The 15739-nt window shown below is 36.9% G+C and overlaps 1 protein-coding gene across 1 annotated transcript in view; it reads left to right on the top strand.

The window, feature by feature from the left end:
• Positions 1 to 6863: 6863 nt before the first annotated feature.
• The window catches only part of LOC148029424 (cytochrome P450 704B1-like), a 38039-nt gene continuing 29163 nt past the window's right edge, over positions 6864 to 15739 (top strand). Inside the window, exon 1 of the mRNA XM_087688703.1 lies at positions 6864 to 7406. Within this exon, the coding sequence (XP_087544829.1) occupies positions 6960 to 7406 (447 nt within the window). The 5' untranslated portion in view covers positions 6864 to 6959. The remainder of the gene's footprint in view (positions 7407 to 15739) is intronic.

Raw genomic sequence — 15739 nt, 5'->3', positions numbered from 1 at the left:
TCGTGTGTGCTTTTTTTTTCTTTTCTTTTCTCTCTCTCTCTTTTTTTTGTGGAAAAAATGAATGCAATCAATGCCATACATTGAGGCTGTTATCCTTTCATTTGGATTGAGAAATGTTGGGATCCAAAGGCTATGAAGAATGGATATTATAGAGATGATTCTGTCTCGCCAGCCTTGATGCTAGAGAAACTGTTGTTGAGATGAAGAGATACACTTGAGATTTTGCAAACCTCTTTGTAACATGTGAGACATCGAACAATTGAGGTAGCACTTGGAGTGAGCTGTGCATGGACAAGGGCAGAGCATCTTGCGAATTGAATCCTGGATGATGAAGAGACGTTCGCCCTTGTTGAGAGCATGGCTCTTGCCCGAACATAGAGTTTGGCTAAGAAGGAGGAGGTAATAGATGATTATGCTTTGGCCATGCGCAGTTGCAATATGTGCTTTCTACAGAGGTATCCTTGGGTTCTCATCTAGTGGTGTTTCCGTCATGGCTTTTGTTTCTTGGTATTCTTGTCACTTCCTCCATAATGGTTCTTTGTGGGGTTGGTGGTCTTGTGGTGACTTGGATATTAAACACTTCTAGACATTGACCTATGCCATTTTGCATTCACTTGGAAATGTGTGAGAGTACATGCAAGTCACATGCTTCAACCATAATGAAAATGTCCAACTAAACAAGACATCGCCAACCTGAATCCCTTAGTTTTGACTTGATGTGTATCACCTGCACTTGGTCATCATTGCTCATGGGGTGTGTTGGCCTTTGCTTCTTTTGGTATTATTTACACAGTCACAAACCATGTTGTTTATTTATGTACATGTTCATGAAACCATGTCACTCTGTGAGGACAAAAACCAATTGTAGAACTCGGGATTGTACTTGAGTGTGGCACACATATCTAGCTTCTGTGGTATCCTACTTAGCAATAATAAATATTTGGCAACATCGAGTAGCACGGTGCCTTGTCCGAGTCTACTGGAAACATGTAGCTCCTCCTCAGTGAGAACTTTATCAATCAAAGGGCTCTCTCGGCTAGTTCCAGCTAGGTCCATACCTCGAACTGTAGCTAAAACTCGAAATGAAGTTGGTGCCACGTAGTTCGGGTCTCTTTGGGACTGCCATTTGGCCAGTTGCTTCTCTGATACTGTCATGATTTGGGCTCCAAGTTCGGTCATTGTAGCACAGTTTTCAAATCAACGTTTTTCAAATTGGCTTCTACCCTCTGATTGTCGCTTTAGTTGCTCTATCTCTAAGAGATTTGGCTGGCAGAGCATTTCATTAAATGTCATGGTTAAGCGTAGTTCGTCAGCCTCCTCATCAGAGATGAGTCACATGCGTTCATGTAAGATCTTGTCATAATGTCCATCAAGATATTCTTGCTCTTCCCACGATAGTGGATAAGGCAAATATTCCTCAAGCTACTCCCTAGGGAATGTGCCCATGTCTGCATGAACATAGACACGTGCGAATAATTTCAGTTTAGTGTCCCACTCGGTCAAGCACTCTGCGACATCTCTATGTTCTATGAGGGCTTGCTCGGTTGCTATCTCATGCAAAGTTCTAAGGGTTTCCTTAGGCTTTAGCATAGCTGGGGGCTCATGCCTAGATGAGCAAGATTGATCAATGCCAGGATTGCTTATGCCTTCGAGGTTTTCATGTTTCTCTTGAGGCTTTATGGTAGTTGTGTTATGGTTCTCCTTGGATGTGACCGGCGTGGTCTTAGCGTCCTGTCGTGACATTGTTGTATCCACTCTTGATTTATCAATGTGAGTTTCTCTATCGGTGGATTGAGTATTGCAAGCAACAGTTGACGGTAATTGTTGCTTTGATTTTTCAAAGCACACAGATGTGTCTAAGGTTTCACCACTATTAGGAGAGACATCAATGGGCTCAATGGTAGATGGACTTGATGCTTTATTCCCCAGCTCTCCAATGCTCTTGGTCTCAATGCTCTTGGGATCCACAACCACCTATAGCTACTCTTATTTTCATTGTTTTCTCCTCTTTTTCTTGGTCAGTGAAGGTGCATAACTTAATGACTCAAGACCCTGAACTAGGTCAGCTGTTGATGTGCTTGGTTGGGCCTCAACTTTCCCCTGCTCTAGTGTGTACTCATGGGACATAGTCGTGGCCTACTGAATAGCCTTGCTAGATTGTGAGGGTACAACTACCTCTCTTTTTGGAGAGTCTAGGTCTTCCCTTCTGTTTAACTCCTCTAGTCTAGGCTTTAGGCGCTTTGGAAGTGCTGGAGTTGTTAATGAAGTTGGTTGTGACACCTCCTCCACAGGTAAACTACTAAGGACATGTTTCGCAAGGGGCATTGTCATGGCCAAGGCTGTGACTACTGTGATCCCTGATTGGAAGTAGTGGCAGCTAGTTTTGTGGGCTGGCTACCCTTGGTGGATTGCGGTGTCAGGTCCCTAGGGTGATCAAAAGTGGTCGTGTCTTTTGTTGCCCTTTGAGCACTCATCTGTGTAGATCGAGCATGAGTTGATATAGTCACATTAGGTTGCTCAAGCATATCCTTGGGTCGAGAGCTACAGATGGCGTCATGTCCCACCTCTTAGACATTTGGAAGCTTAAATGGAGATAGAGATTGGAATTGAGCAGTCGCCCTTGACAAAACTGCTGTAGTGGTTCCTGTGTTTGTTTGGGAAAAGAGGGCGTAGGAGATCTAGGACTCATAGGTGAATATGGTACTAGCTGAATGATTTGCTCAAGGCTATTAGACAATTGTGCCATTTGCTTCGTTGAGCGAGCAGCCTTGCCATGAGCGATGTTGTGCCTATGATGCTTGTTCTCCCCTTGGGAAATCAAAGGCTCTTTGGGCACTAATGATTTTTGTGCATGCTCAATGGCTACATATGACATCTGTCTATTTAGCATGCTAGGCTGAGGCTCTTTCTTTCGAACAATCATGTCTGGTTCCTTGCCTCGAGACCTAGAGTTTCTCTTAGATTTCCTCCTGTGCTTCATTGCTTTTGATGCACTCTGGCCTTCAGCTGATAGAGGCGGTTTAGTAGGGGATTTTGGTACCCAAATCCATCGATTACCTGCGTAGTACCCTTGAGCACGTAGCAATGCTTTGGATATCCATCACGGCGTTGTGCTGACCCTCCATCAATGCCTGCGTCTATAAGGCTTGGGCTTCTTTTAGGGTCTTCTACGATATTTGTAAGTCCAAAGCCCGTCCTTGGCATTGTCTCTTGACCTTCTTGTTTTAGGCATGGCCTTACTCACTGGTTCTCGTTGTTCGACCTGTGCTTGTATCAAATTTTCCAACAAGTCCTTGCTCTCGTTAGTAGGCTTTTGACTGTTACGTCAGCACCTTCCTTGCCTTTCCCTCGAGGTTTGATGAGGTCACCCTTGCTAAAGGTTGTGACTATCCTCACACCCGGTAGTGTCAGGTGTATCCTCTGTGCTACATAGTCGGCCTCACACTTGGTCGCCCTTTTGAAGGGTCTTCCTAGGAGGGTTTCTTTCCCGCAGTTAGCATCATTTTGCATTGAAAACGAGGCACCACACTCTCGTAACTAACTCATTTTTTAATATAAAATTTGGTTGAAAAATACTTCTTGAATGAGGAGAGAAAATGAATCTGATTATATCCTTTGTGGTTAATATAAAAAAGGCAAAATGAGATTGCAAAAGTGGAGAGAAAAGAGAATTATTTTACTACTATTCTCTCCTATTTTCCTTGTTTTAAGGAGGAGAGAGGGGGGGGCCTAAAAGGCCCATTTATGAGTTCATTTTTTTCCTAATGTTTGAAGCTTTTTGGCCCTAATGTGCATCCCAATAAAGACACAATATATAGCATCTCAAGTGGCTAGTTTGTTTATGGAGCATGTCTTTTAGTTGCATGGGCTTTAATATGTTATTGTGTATGATCGGGATACTAAATTTATGAGTCATTTTTAGCAGTCAATTTTTAGCTCCATGGTGATACAATTAGCTCCATCTACAACATATCACCCCCAAATTGATGGCCAAACTAGGAGGGTCAACAAGTGGCTTGAGACCTACTTGAGATATTTTTGTCATGATGCATGTCATGTGTGGGATCTATTGCTCCATTTGGATGAGTTTACCGATAATAGCTCCACTCATGCTAGCATTGGATTGTTCCCCTTTGAGGCCTTGTATGGCTATAGAATCCTCATGGGAGAGAAGAATTGGACCGCATGCAGGCTCTACTTCACCAATGTAAGGTGAATCTCAAGAAAGCCCAAGATCCATGAAGTTCTATGTTGAGATGAGAAAATGAGATCCCTTGAGTTTCAAGAAGAGTAGTTGGTACTCCTAAATGTATCCAAGTCCTGCTACTCCACACTCAAGCATGACACCACTATTATGGGCCATAAAAGATAGTCAAGAGAGTGGGTGACTTGGCTTATTGAATCCAACTCCCTCCCACCACTAAGATTCATGATTTTTTTAATATGAGTCAACTGAAACCTTTTATTAGATCCTCCAAGAGCTATGTGAAAGAGTTGCCATCCATGGATGAAGAGAGCATTATTCAATACACTCTTGAGGAAGTCATTAGATAGCGAGAAAAGAAGCTTTAGAACTTGATCAGTCAAATAATATTTGATTAAGTACTGTCAAGGTTTACGCTTCCAAGAAGCTTGTAGGCCGGTATCTATTGTGGAAGAGTTTCCTTATCTCAAAGGTATACTATTGACTAAAGACTAGCTCACTTTGGCCCAATTTGGAATGTAAATAGCTTGTAGACAACATACCTTTTTGAAATAGCTATTATCTTGCATTATTGATAGGTGAGTATACCCACTATCAAGGAAAAGTACATTTCAAGAGCTTTGTTTGACATGTCATATGTCCCATTTGAAGCAACCCATAGATAGTTATGGCCTATTTTCTACAACAGGCGTGTTATGGATAGCATACTTTCCACTATTTATAGCATTCCAACTATCAAGATTTAGTGGCCAAACCCATAATTTGCTAACTCTCACATGATGTGAATATTGTATACATATCTATACTCCCCAATTCCACATGGATTTGAGCTTTCCCACATATATTTTACCATTTGTAATGCTTAATACAATCCCATCGTGAGCCATACCAATAAGTCCCATTTTTTGTTATTGAGAACAAAAACTTTAAGGGTGGGATAGATAAGTGGTTAGCACAAGGGGAAATACCTAGTCACACCAATGGGGTATACAAGGTGTAGAGAGACATAGTTAGGATATGAGTTCATGAATAATAAAGTCTCTTAAGCTTCTCTTCAACTTTCACGGCTTCTCTTCTCTCTTTCTCTCCTCTCTCTTTTCCTTGTCTTTCTCTCTCCGTTTCTCTCGTTCTTTCTCTCCTTTCTACAATCTCTTATCTCCTCTCTTCTCCCTCCTCAGTCCTCTTCATTATAGACTATTGTTGAGTAGATACTTATAGTTGCTAAAGCCTTTATGTTCATGGCCTTATTGGCTTTAGTCATGGACTTACGTAGAGATTTTTTAGTAGGTACAAACAAAGAAGACATGATTAGCCCTTATGTTGCTTATGCACTACAATTTAACTTTGCATAGTTTAAGCGACACATTCTAGTTTGCAAGTGTCACTACATATATGTCTACTTATTCGTAATTTATACTGATGCTTGTAGTGATGCCAATAATCATAGAATATGCCAAGCCAAGTTTGTTTTAAATCAAAGGCATTGCATAATCAATGCTTATAGTCACTTATGTGACACCTCCTATTTTTTCTCTTATCTCTTCCCATTGTTATAGCTCGATTCTAATGGTGGCATGAGCCAAAAAATGGATGAAAAGCTAAAACTCAAAATGAAAAGGTTGGATAAAGCATAGAAGGACATGCAAATATAATGCGTCCCAAAGCGAGACACTCAATCACCTGGCATTCATATCTTATTCAATTTATTGTTGTTGTTATATATCTCAGTATGAGGTTAAACATAGGGATAGGTGATATAAGAATGCACCAAACTTCACAAGCAAGTAACATCTCCATTGGTAGGACTAAACATTGTGAAGGCTCACCTTGGGTAGCTCAATGTGTGGTACCGTTGTAGGTGATGTTGAAGTAAGGCTGAAGTCCCCCAACCAACAAATACTTCAGAAAGAAGAATGTATAAATTATAAATATGATAATATTCCCTTCAAAGAGAAAGACATAAGTTTAAAACACAAGGATATTAGATGCAAAATGACTTGTTGCGTTTGAAATGTAGAACCTAAGGTTTGAACTCACACTCCACAATACTCAACCCACGATCAAAACCACTAAGCTATAACCCCATTGGCTAACACATGATTATATTGTATGCTTTTGTCACAAAATAATGTTAAGGCTCAATAATCATGCATGACCTAGGGCACCTTCACCAATGGTTTTGTTTTACTACTTCATGTGGAATCATTGATAGACTCCATTGAGGATTTTTTTGAAGATATTTCTGGCATCATCCTACGATTGGAGCCTACAGATCACATCAATGGCGACGTTACATCGCTGGACGGATGTCGATCTCGAGTGGGCCCTAAACTAAACAAATCTGAATGGTGAGTCGTGACACAGATGATTCAAATACGAGCTGCGATATCTCATTAGTTAGTTGGACTGTGAAGCCGGGCGATTATTGCAATGCGAAAACTATTTATGAACGTTGGACGTCTTTTTAAAAAGAAACATCAAGTGGCTCGAATTTCCGGCTCAAATAAATATTGATTCATGGCGGCAGCTGCTTTGTCATGTGGTGTAGGGATGCGGGTCTTGCCAAACTCCGGACAGGAGCTAGAGATGCTTCTGTAACCTCATCATACATAGTTCCAAAAGCCGCTGGCTGTAACAGGTCTTGACTGCATAGTCACGACTCACGTATGAACCGCAGAGCGAGCTGAGTGATTAGTCTTCAAGAGTAAGAAGAAGAAGAAGAAGAAGAAGAAGAAGAATTGATAGGAGAGCTACGATGGAGGGAGGAGAGGTATCAACTCTCTCATACAGGTATTATGATATGCAGCAGCTAATCCTGGGACTGGGCGCATGGGGTGCTGTGACAGGCACGCCCACGTCCATATTGGCCATGTCCATAGCCATAGCGGCCATGGCTATATTAGCCATAGCCTTACCATTTGCTTGTATATTGAGATGGAAGAGCATCATAGATATGCAAAAGAAGGAGCCGGAGGAGATGAGGATGAAGCCGGCGGGGCCGAAGCTATGGCCTCTGGTGGGGTGCTACTTCGAGGCCCGCCGGAACTTCCATCGCCTGCACGACTGGACCCTGTCCTTCTTCAGCAGCCACAACAGAACTTATCGCCTCCGCTACTTCCTCTTCTCCCCCTCCGTTTTCCTCACCGTCGACCCCCTCAACGTCGAGCACATCCTCAAGACCCGCTTCCACAATTACCCCAAGGTAATAAATATCACTTTTTCTCCCCACATATCAACCCTCTCAATTTTTCCTTAACTAATGCCGTAATGTTGTATTAAACTTTTTAAACAAAAAGTTGAAAGATCTACAACACACTTTCTTTCCTTGTCATGAGAACAAATGATGATACTACTATCAAGGTAAATATCTACATCTCCATGTGAGGAGATGCCACTAGGGTAGGATACACGATTTTAAACCCCATAACTTCGGACACTACAACTCACTTCAAGAGCTCTAAACAAATTTTGTAAACACATTCTTTCTTTCTAAGTCTCCTACGAGAAGTCTCATCACTTCTCTAGCTAACTTACCAAAGGTAACTTGAGTAGACAATCTATTGGACTTGGCAACAATTATTGTGTTTGTACTTGACCACAAACCCCTCAGTACCATAGCTCTAGTGAAATTCCAAAACTTCAACATCTCCTTCTCAACCTTTCCTTTGTCCCCAAACAAAGGTATTTTCATTTTAATGCCCACATTGAGGCCTACTAGATGCATCTACTCCTTCACCCTTTTCTATATTGCCTAAGTTGTAGGACAATGCCACAAGATATGAGGACTCAATTTCTTTGCTTTGAAGCACATTAGACAAAGTTTCTCCACCTTCATAAACTTTGCCAACCTATTATTGGTGGTCAATTTCTTTGCACATATCGTCTAGAAGAGAGTGTTAAACTTGTTACATGGTGTTGATTTTCCAATGTTCACAAGGGGAGTAGGCCTTCCATTCCCCTTGTAACATTATGTATAGAACTTTATTCTTTTCCCCATCAAAGTCTTTCTTTCCACCTAGCTAGAGAAATCTTATACTCTTGCCATGGGCAAGTATTCCTTCTTTTCATTGAAAACTCTCCTCTATGAGGGTCCCAAACATCTCTCTATCTTTGGATCCCTTTCTTCTCAAGAGCCTTACGCTTCTTCAAGTATTTGCTCAAACAAGTGCAACTTTATCTTTGTAAGCATACGAGGAAAGCTAGATTTGGTGCGAAAGTGAGTTGTCCTCCCCTCTTCCATTAGTTAAATCTATGGAGGTTATTATTATTGGTTTTTAAGCACTTAAGTAATGCTTTAGTCGTAGTAGCTAATTACTTGGACTTGAACTCCACATCATCACATGACACCTTTCCCTTGCAAATATTTATATTTATTAGGGTGAGAATGTTTAGCTAGTCATAATTACTAGCCGAGGGAGGTCACTCACTAGTTGAAATGCTAGTTTGAGAACTATGTGACTCACCTTTCCCTTCATTACCTGCATCCCTAGTCCCCCATTTGCCCTTGATAAGCAATACATTATATTCCATGAGATTGCATGCTAAATCTATTTACCTACATAACTCTAGTTGAAATATTGGCCTAATTTGTCTATCCTATCTTAGCAAGATTTAGAAAATGTATTTACTCTTACTACAAATGATGAGGCATGATTAATGACAATGTTGAGCACAACAATCATTTCACCCAATCCGATTGAAAGCTTTTGAAACATTGCTATCTTTATCTCCACTTTGGCTATAAGCCACAATCTATCATTCTAAGCAAAGGATTAGTAATCACAACAAAGAATAGAGGTGTTGAAGGACAACCTTGTCTCACTAATCTCTTCAATGGGAAAGGGTTAGAAATCATGCCATGGATATTAACTATTACTATAGCATTCATGTGTCCAAAAGCCATTCTACACAATGCGGAACTAAATCCCATACATTCTAATGTTGCAATAATAAAATCCTACATGATTCTATCATATGCATTATCCTTGTTCACGTTGACAAGGACAAACTGACCATCTCTTTCCAAGGCAAGATCCACTATGCATATCAAATTAATAATGGCACTATTAATATGTCTCCCATGAAGAGATCCATATTGATCTTGGTGTAAGATTCTAGGCAAAAGATGCTGACAAGGACAAACTGACCATCTCTTTCCAAGGCAAGATCCACTATGCATATCAAATTAATAATGGCACTATTAATATGTCTCCCATGAAGAGATCCATATTGATCTTGGTGTAAGATTCTAGGCAAAAGATGCTTCATACTTAAAGAAATTACTTTTGCATTAACCTTTTAGGAGTCTATTTGCTGACTTAGGAATGAGCTTTATCATTTCATAATTGGCATATTCAAGTAGATGGCCCACTTTTGTGAAATGGTTAGCATAATCACAATTACCCTTGCCCCACACCTCCCAAAGTGCTTTGTAAATTCTATTGAGAGTCCATCCAATCCAAGAGACTTAAGGTCCCTCAATTTTTGAAACACAAACGCCAACTCTTGAATAGAGCAAGGCTTGGCAATTAGGGAGGCTACATTTGGAGTGACTTTGCCAATGAATATTGTATGAGGCTTCATTATACCCTTTAGTCCTATTTTCTTATTAGCCTAAAATAGATGAGAGGTGATTAGCTTGTATAGCCACTATCGTTTCCTTCCTTTGACTTGCAATGTCTAGAAAAAATCCATGTAATTAGATTCCCCTTCAATGTCCAAATTTTCCTTTAATACCTTTCTATATCTTTCTTTAGTTTTAGCATAATCCCTAACATCTTGTATAAGCCAAAGAAGCACATCAATGTCTCGAGTATTGTTAGGCTAGAGAGTAGTAGGTTTGAGTAAAGCAATACAATAGTGAGTGAAAGAATCCATGAGAGCCCTAGCAATTTTCACTCTACTTCTACCGAATTCCTTAAAGCATTCCACTACATCATTAATGTAGTTAACAATTCTTTAGAAAGGGTTAGAATAAACTTTGTTGCTATTCATCTAGGATAAGTTGAGCTTAAAAGTGGCTACCATGATCTATAGATTAACTAGAAAGCACTTTACAAGTCAATTCTATAGGCACACAATCAAAAGTGCATGTATTGTAATAGAGTCACTTCGGCTAAGTAGGTTTATAGAAACCCTCAATCAAATTCATCCTCTATGGTGGTTTGCCCATGAAGAAGAAAAAAACACCAAAAATAGAAAAATCTGCAAACATTTGCTTGAGTTTTTGGGTTAAGAAAACCACAAGTGCTTTGAATACCTTCTTAAAATCTTGGATTTGGCTTTTGTGTTTCTTCAAGAATGGCTTTGAGTTCACCTTGCACCTCCATCTCAAATCTCATCCATATTGACTATGTCATTTTTCACTACAATAAAGTAGTCAAGTTCCATATCTTCACCATTCCTACCTACCTTTTGCACTTGTTCGGACTAATTGCCACCCTAAGCAAACCTCTTTCCATGACTATGCAATTGCTTAGGCAAGTAGAGCCATATGATAGAGCCCACTTGCCACATTTTAATTGCGTTTTAAATGGACGTTATGGCCTTTATTCCCATGTCCACTCTATCTTGCAACTTCTCTCTTTTTAAGTGATTGTTCATGTGTGGCACTTTTATAGTGCCATAGAATCTAGTTTTTAACAAAAGAGCTCATAAACCCAATGCTTTGACTCAAGAGTTACAAGGGCTCCTACGCTGCCTAAAGGGAGGCAAGTAAGACAATACTATCAATGTGTGTGTAAATGCAAGTGTTAAAATCATTTTGGAATTTATTTATTTTTTGGATTACAATCTCTTCTTCAATGCATCCACATCTATGGCCAACTTTCAAGCAATCAACATGCCATCCCCAAAGAGAATCAAAATCCTAAGGCTGCCATCCTTGGTATATAGAGAAGTAGTTAGTCTCACTTCCACAAGGAACTTTTAATCATTCCCTACATAGGAAAAAAAAAAGAGGAAATTCCCTAGTTAAAAATACACATAAGTAAAAAGACTTTCCCTATAATTTACTTTCCTTACTTATAATGTGTATTTTTAACTAGGGAAATGGTAGGGAATTTATTTTCCCTATGATTTACTTTCCTTACTTATGTATATTTTTAACTTGGAAATTGATCGAGAATTTCCTTTTTTTCCTTCCTATGTAGAAAAATTTTCATATATGGGGATTTTCCTACATACGAAAATTTTCTTATGTTTCTCTACATAGAGAAATTTTCCTACATATGATAGTTTTCCTATATAATTTTCTTATGTGATTCTGATTTTTCTCCAACTTTGAGATATTTCATTTTTCCTAGTTTGCACATTTCTACTCTAAGTAGGATATTATATAGTAAATTTTCAACTAGAAAATTATATATAGATTGTTTAGTTAATTTCAAATAGGACATAATAGTACGCATCTAATTGATTACGATAAATTTAACAAATGAAGACATTAATACATAGTGCCAATAAAAGAGATAAGAAAAAAAAAATCAAAATAGTAATGAGTTCATGAATGAGAAGTATATAATAGCATTATGCTACAATCTTTACATCATCTAAACTAATCATATTGTATCATCTCCATATTTTCTTTCATTATATCAACTTGCATTTAAAAATAAATAATAAAATATTCAACTAATATAATATATTTCAAACGAAGTAAAATATAATATTTAAAATACGTATTTATATGATTATAGTTTTAAACAATAACCATATACAAATTAAAAACAAGTTACTAGAAAGTTACCTTTTGAATTTCATTGAAAATATCAATTTCAATGCTTGGGTTTGAAAGATCATTACATTTCTAATCCAAATAAAATAATGAAATACGATTATTCTTCTAATGTGTAAACTTTAAAAATTGCAAAATTCATGTAGAATACTTCTAATCTTTTATCTTTGATGTTACTTTCTTTCTCGTCAGTTTGTTATAAATGATTTATCATTTTTATGGATGAAATAAATATATAAATATTAATTTATAGTTAACATTCTATCAAATTATACAAATCTTATTATCACATAAATATTAATATTTACATTTTTCTTTCTCAAAAAATTTGAGATACTTATAACGACAAGAAAACGAAACATATACCTTATCTTTGCTTAAGTTGTTGATGTTTTGTTACATGGTTTCTTTAAAATATACTCTTTTTGTTAAACCATGTAATAATAAATTTAAAAAAAATTACACAATTTTCCATATCAAGATCCTCATTTTCATTTTCAACACCCTTTAGTAATAATATATTTTAATACAATAAATAATAAAATAAAATATTAAGAATACAAACATAGAATTAAACTAAATTTTGGCGTAAGCATCAAAACATGATTGATTGTATGATCTTGAAATTCTTGAAAGCTTTCTTTTCCTTCGATAAACATATTCATTTAGGACAAATAACTCTAAACATTTATAAAATATATATTATTCAAGAATATTGCTAAATATTTAATTAAAATCATTACCAGTGATGAAAAATATGTTTCTTTATCTTATCACATTCTTCGTCAAAAGGTTAAGATAATGTCACGCATATATATTAAATGCATGAAATACCTTAAAAACACAAAAACTATGCATTAAAAGATAAACACACACTTCCATAAGATACATTATCTAAGGCTTGATCAACTGGAACATCATCCATAGTCAGAATGTGTACATCTAGCTTTTGAGAGTCAACAATAGGAGTATATACTTCACACTACCATCAAAAGATATCTATATATGAGTATGGAACAAAAGGATCAATAAGATAATCATAAAAGTAAACACATAAATCATATTATCTTACTCGGGTAAGTTACTCATGAATATATGTGTGCATCACGTGGATTCAAAATAAGGTATTTTTAAAATACCATTTTTATACATTTTTTATATACAGAAGGGTGTAATATGAAGGGGTTATTTATAGATTGAATAGAAAAGGGTTATGCTTTGTTCATGAAAAATTCATAGATAAAGATATTTATAAATAGGCCTTGAACGCACGTGATGTAGAGGATACACATATAGTAACTTCCCCGAGTTATCTTACTTGTAATGTTATTGTATTAGAATTTGTTCAGATGTAAGTTCAACCTTATCCAAATTTTTCACTTTAAGAAAGACTGACAACTCTTTTTATATGCTAGAAAATTAATGGATTCACCAACTAGACTTCTTTATCTCAAATATTAGAAAAGTTAATGAAAAAAAAATGACTAACTTACCTTCATTAGAATGTCCTTCTTACCTAACTTACCTTCTTGCCTTGTATGTTTCCACCAATCATAAGTATCACACACTCTCCACAAGTACTCACATCCATGAAACTTCAATGGTAAAATTTTCTGATGATTTTGAGATATTATTAATTCAATATATTATTTTTTAGCCTTTAAGAGTAGATCATTTGATCTTGAGGAGTTAAACCATATTTGCGCTCATCAATAATTTTCAAGCACGATTGCGTGTTGTCTTTTAAAGCATTCAACCAAGAGTTTTTAACCATAAAATCTACCCTTTTCTCTCTTTTTCAAGATGGGTGGTTAAAAGATTTCGTCATAAGACGATAGACGGATTAGACCTATTAAAAATTCAATTATCAAATATCTCTAAATAGATAGCTATTTATGATAATTAATCATTATTTATAAAATCATATGGTACCTATTTCTAGACTTGAAAAACATCAAGTCAAGTGATCTCCTCATCTTTCTTTCTTCGTGTATTTTCTCTTGTATAATCTCGAGTAATAATTTCTTCTATATTTGCACATAATTAATCATAATTTAATATTATAAGAGACTATAAAATTTTGAGAAAACAAAGAAATGAATTATAAATGACATATTAAATTGAAACACCTATTATTATAATATCTAGATCACAACAAATACATTAATTACAAAATGTATGTACCTTTCACCTCAGTCATTATGGAGTCCACAAGCCCAGCAAATTTGAAATCTTCACTCATCATTTTCTTTAGAAGAGGTATCATCACTACAAGATACATGCCACACACTAACATTTAAAGTGACACATATATTCATTTAAAATTTTACCCTCGTCGTAAAAGCACCAGTATAGGTCTCTGTAGATCCGTTGCTATTTGCATTGCTATTCATGTTACATTTTTTCTATTTGTGTCGCTATTTGCATTGCTATTCGCGTTGCAAATGCGATACAAATAGTGATGCTTTTTGACTTATATATCGACTTAGATAGTGATGTGTGCAATAAATTAGTAACGAAAATAGCAACGATTATAAAGAAAAAATTTGATAGCAGGATAGCAAGATACCCTACCACCCCCCAATACCATGTGTTGAATAATATTCTATAAAGTAATTACATATTGAATACACAATCATCATCAAGATAGACACAAAAGCTACATAAAACTACAAGACTGATAACTCATAAAATAAGTACAAGAGTGATGATGACAACTCATAAAACTACATGGAACCATGAAGAGCAGAGTCCAAAATAAACATGAAAATGTATCTATAAATAAAGCAAAATGTGATTTTATATAAAGGACTGAGAAATATATCTAAGGAATGCTACATGGAAGAGGTCTATATGGACCACATGACCAAAAAAGGAAATGATGTGTATTCCATGAATCCAAGTGCATGCTATAGCTCCTTTTCATCTGATAACTCAACTTGATGTAATGGAGCATCGAATGGACTCTACAAAATAAACAACTAGATATTAGTCCACAATACATAATGCTTCACCAAAAAATAATGACTGCAAATAAGAAAGATGATTGGCTTATTGGGCCACCATGCACATACAATCTATCGATAAGTGCAATGAGACCATGTCTCCCTACATATCAAGTCTCCAAACCTATAGAATCACAGTTTTTTATGGAGTGTTGCAAAGAAACAGAGTAGCATTGTTAGAAATAATATTGCTAGTATAAGTGATATTCCAAATAAAAAAGGGAGAAAAACCAAAAGAAAACTTACAAAGTCATCTAAATAAGTCCTATGGTCGTCACTCGCTAGATGATGCATGGCCCCTACCTTCAATTGTGCCCTCACTGCTCATGCTACTGCTACCATCATCTTGGAGAGTCTATAGCCTCCTCCCTAAGTCTCCACCAATCCTCTACATCCAACCACTTGAGCTTTGAGGCACTATTTTCTATTACCTTGTGTGTGTTTAATCATCTATATGACATCTATGCATGCATACAATCCATCATCCACCCAATGAAAAAGCTCTCTACAACTCCTCGTGCAAAGACACTAGTATATACTCATTGCTCCCCTGTGGTATATTCTTCCAATGGTCTAAAATGTTGTGCCTAAATACTTGTTGACACAACTCTCTCATGTGAGCCATCACTCTTCTCTCTTTATCATTCATGATCACAACACTTGTTTTCTCATCTACAAGGTATCCATACCCTACTAGGATATGTCGAAGGTGCGGCCACTCCCACTTGCAACGACTAAACTTCTAGGCATAACCAGGAGACCCCTGTATATCTGGCATACCTATGGGCGATATCT

The sequence above is a fragment of the Lygodium microphyllum genome, chromosome 11 (genome assembly GCF_053477565.2).
Source record: "Lygodium microphyllum isolate KBCC chromosome 11, Lygodium_microphyllum_v1.1.10, whole genome shotgun sequence".
NCBI lineage: Eukaryota > Viridiplantae > Streptophyta > Polypodiopsida > Schizaeales > Lygodiaceae > Lygodium > Lygodium microphyllum.
Note: the sequence above shows the minus strand (reverse complement) of the source record. Positions and strands in the feature narration are given on the sequence as shown.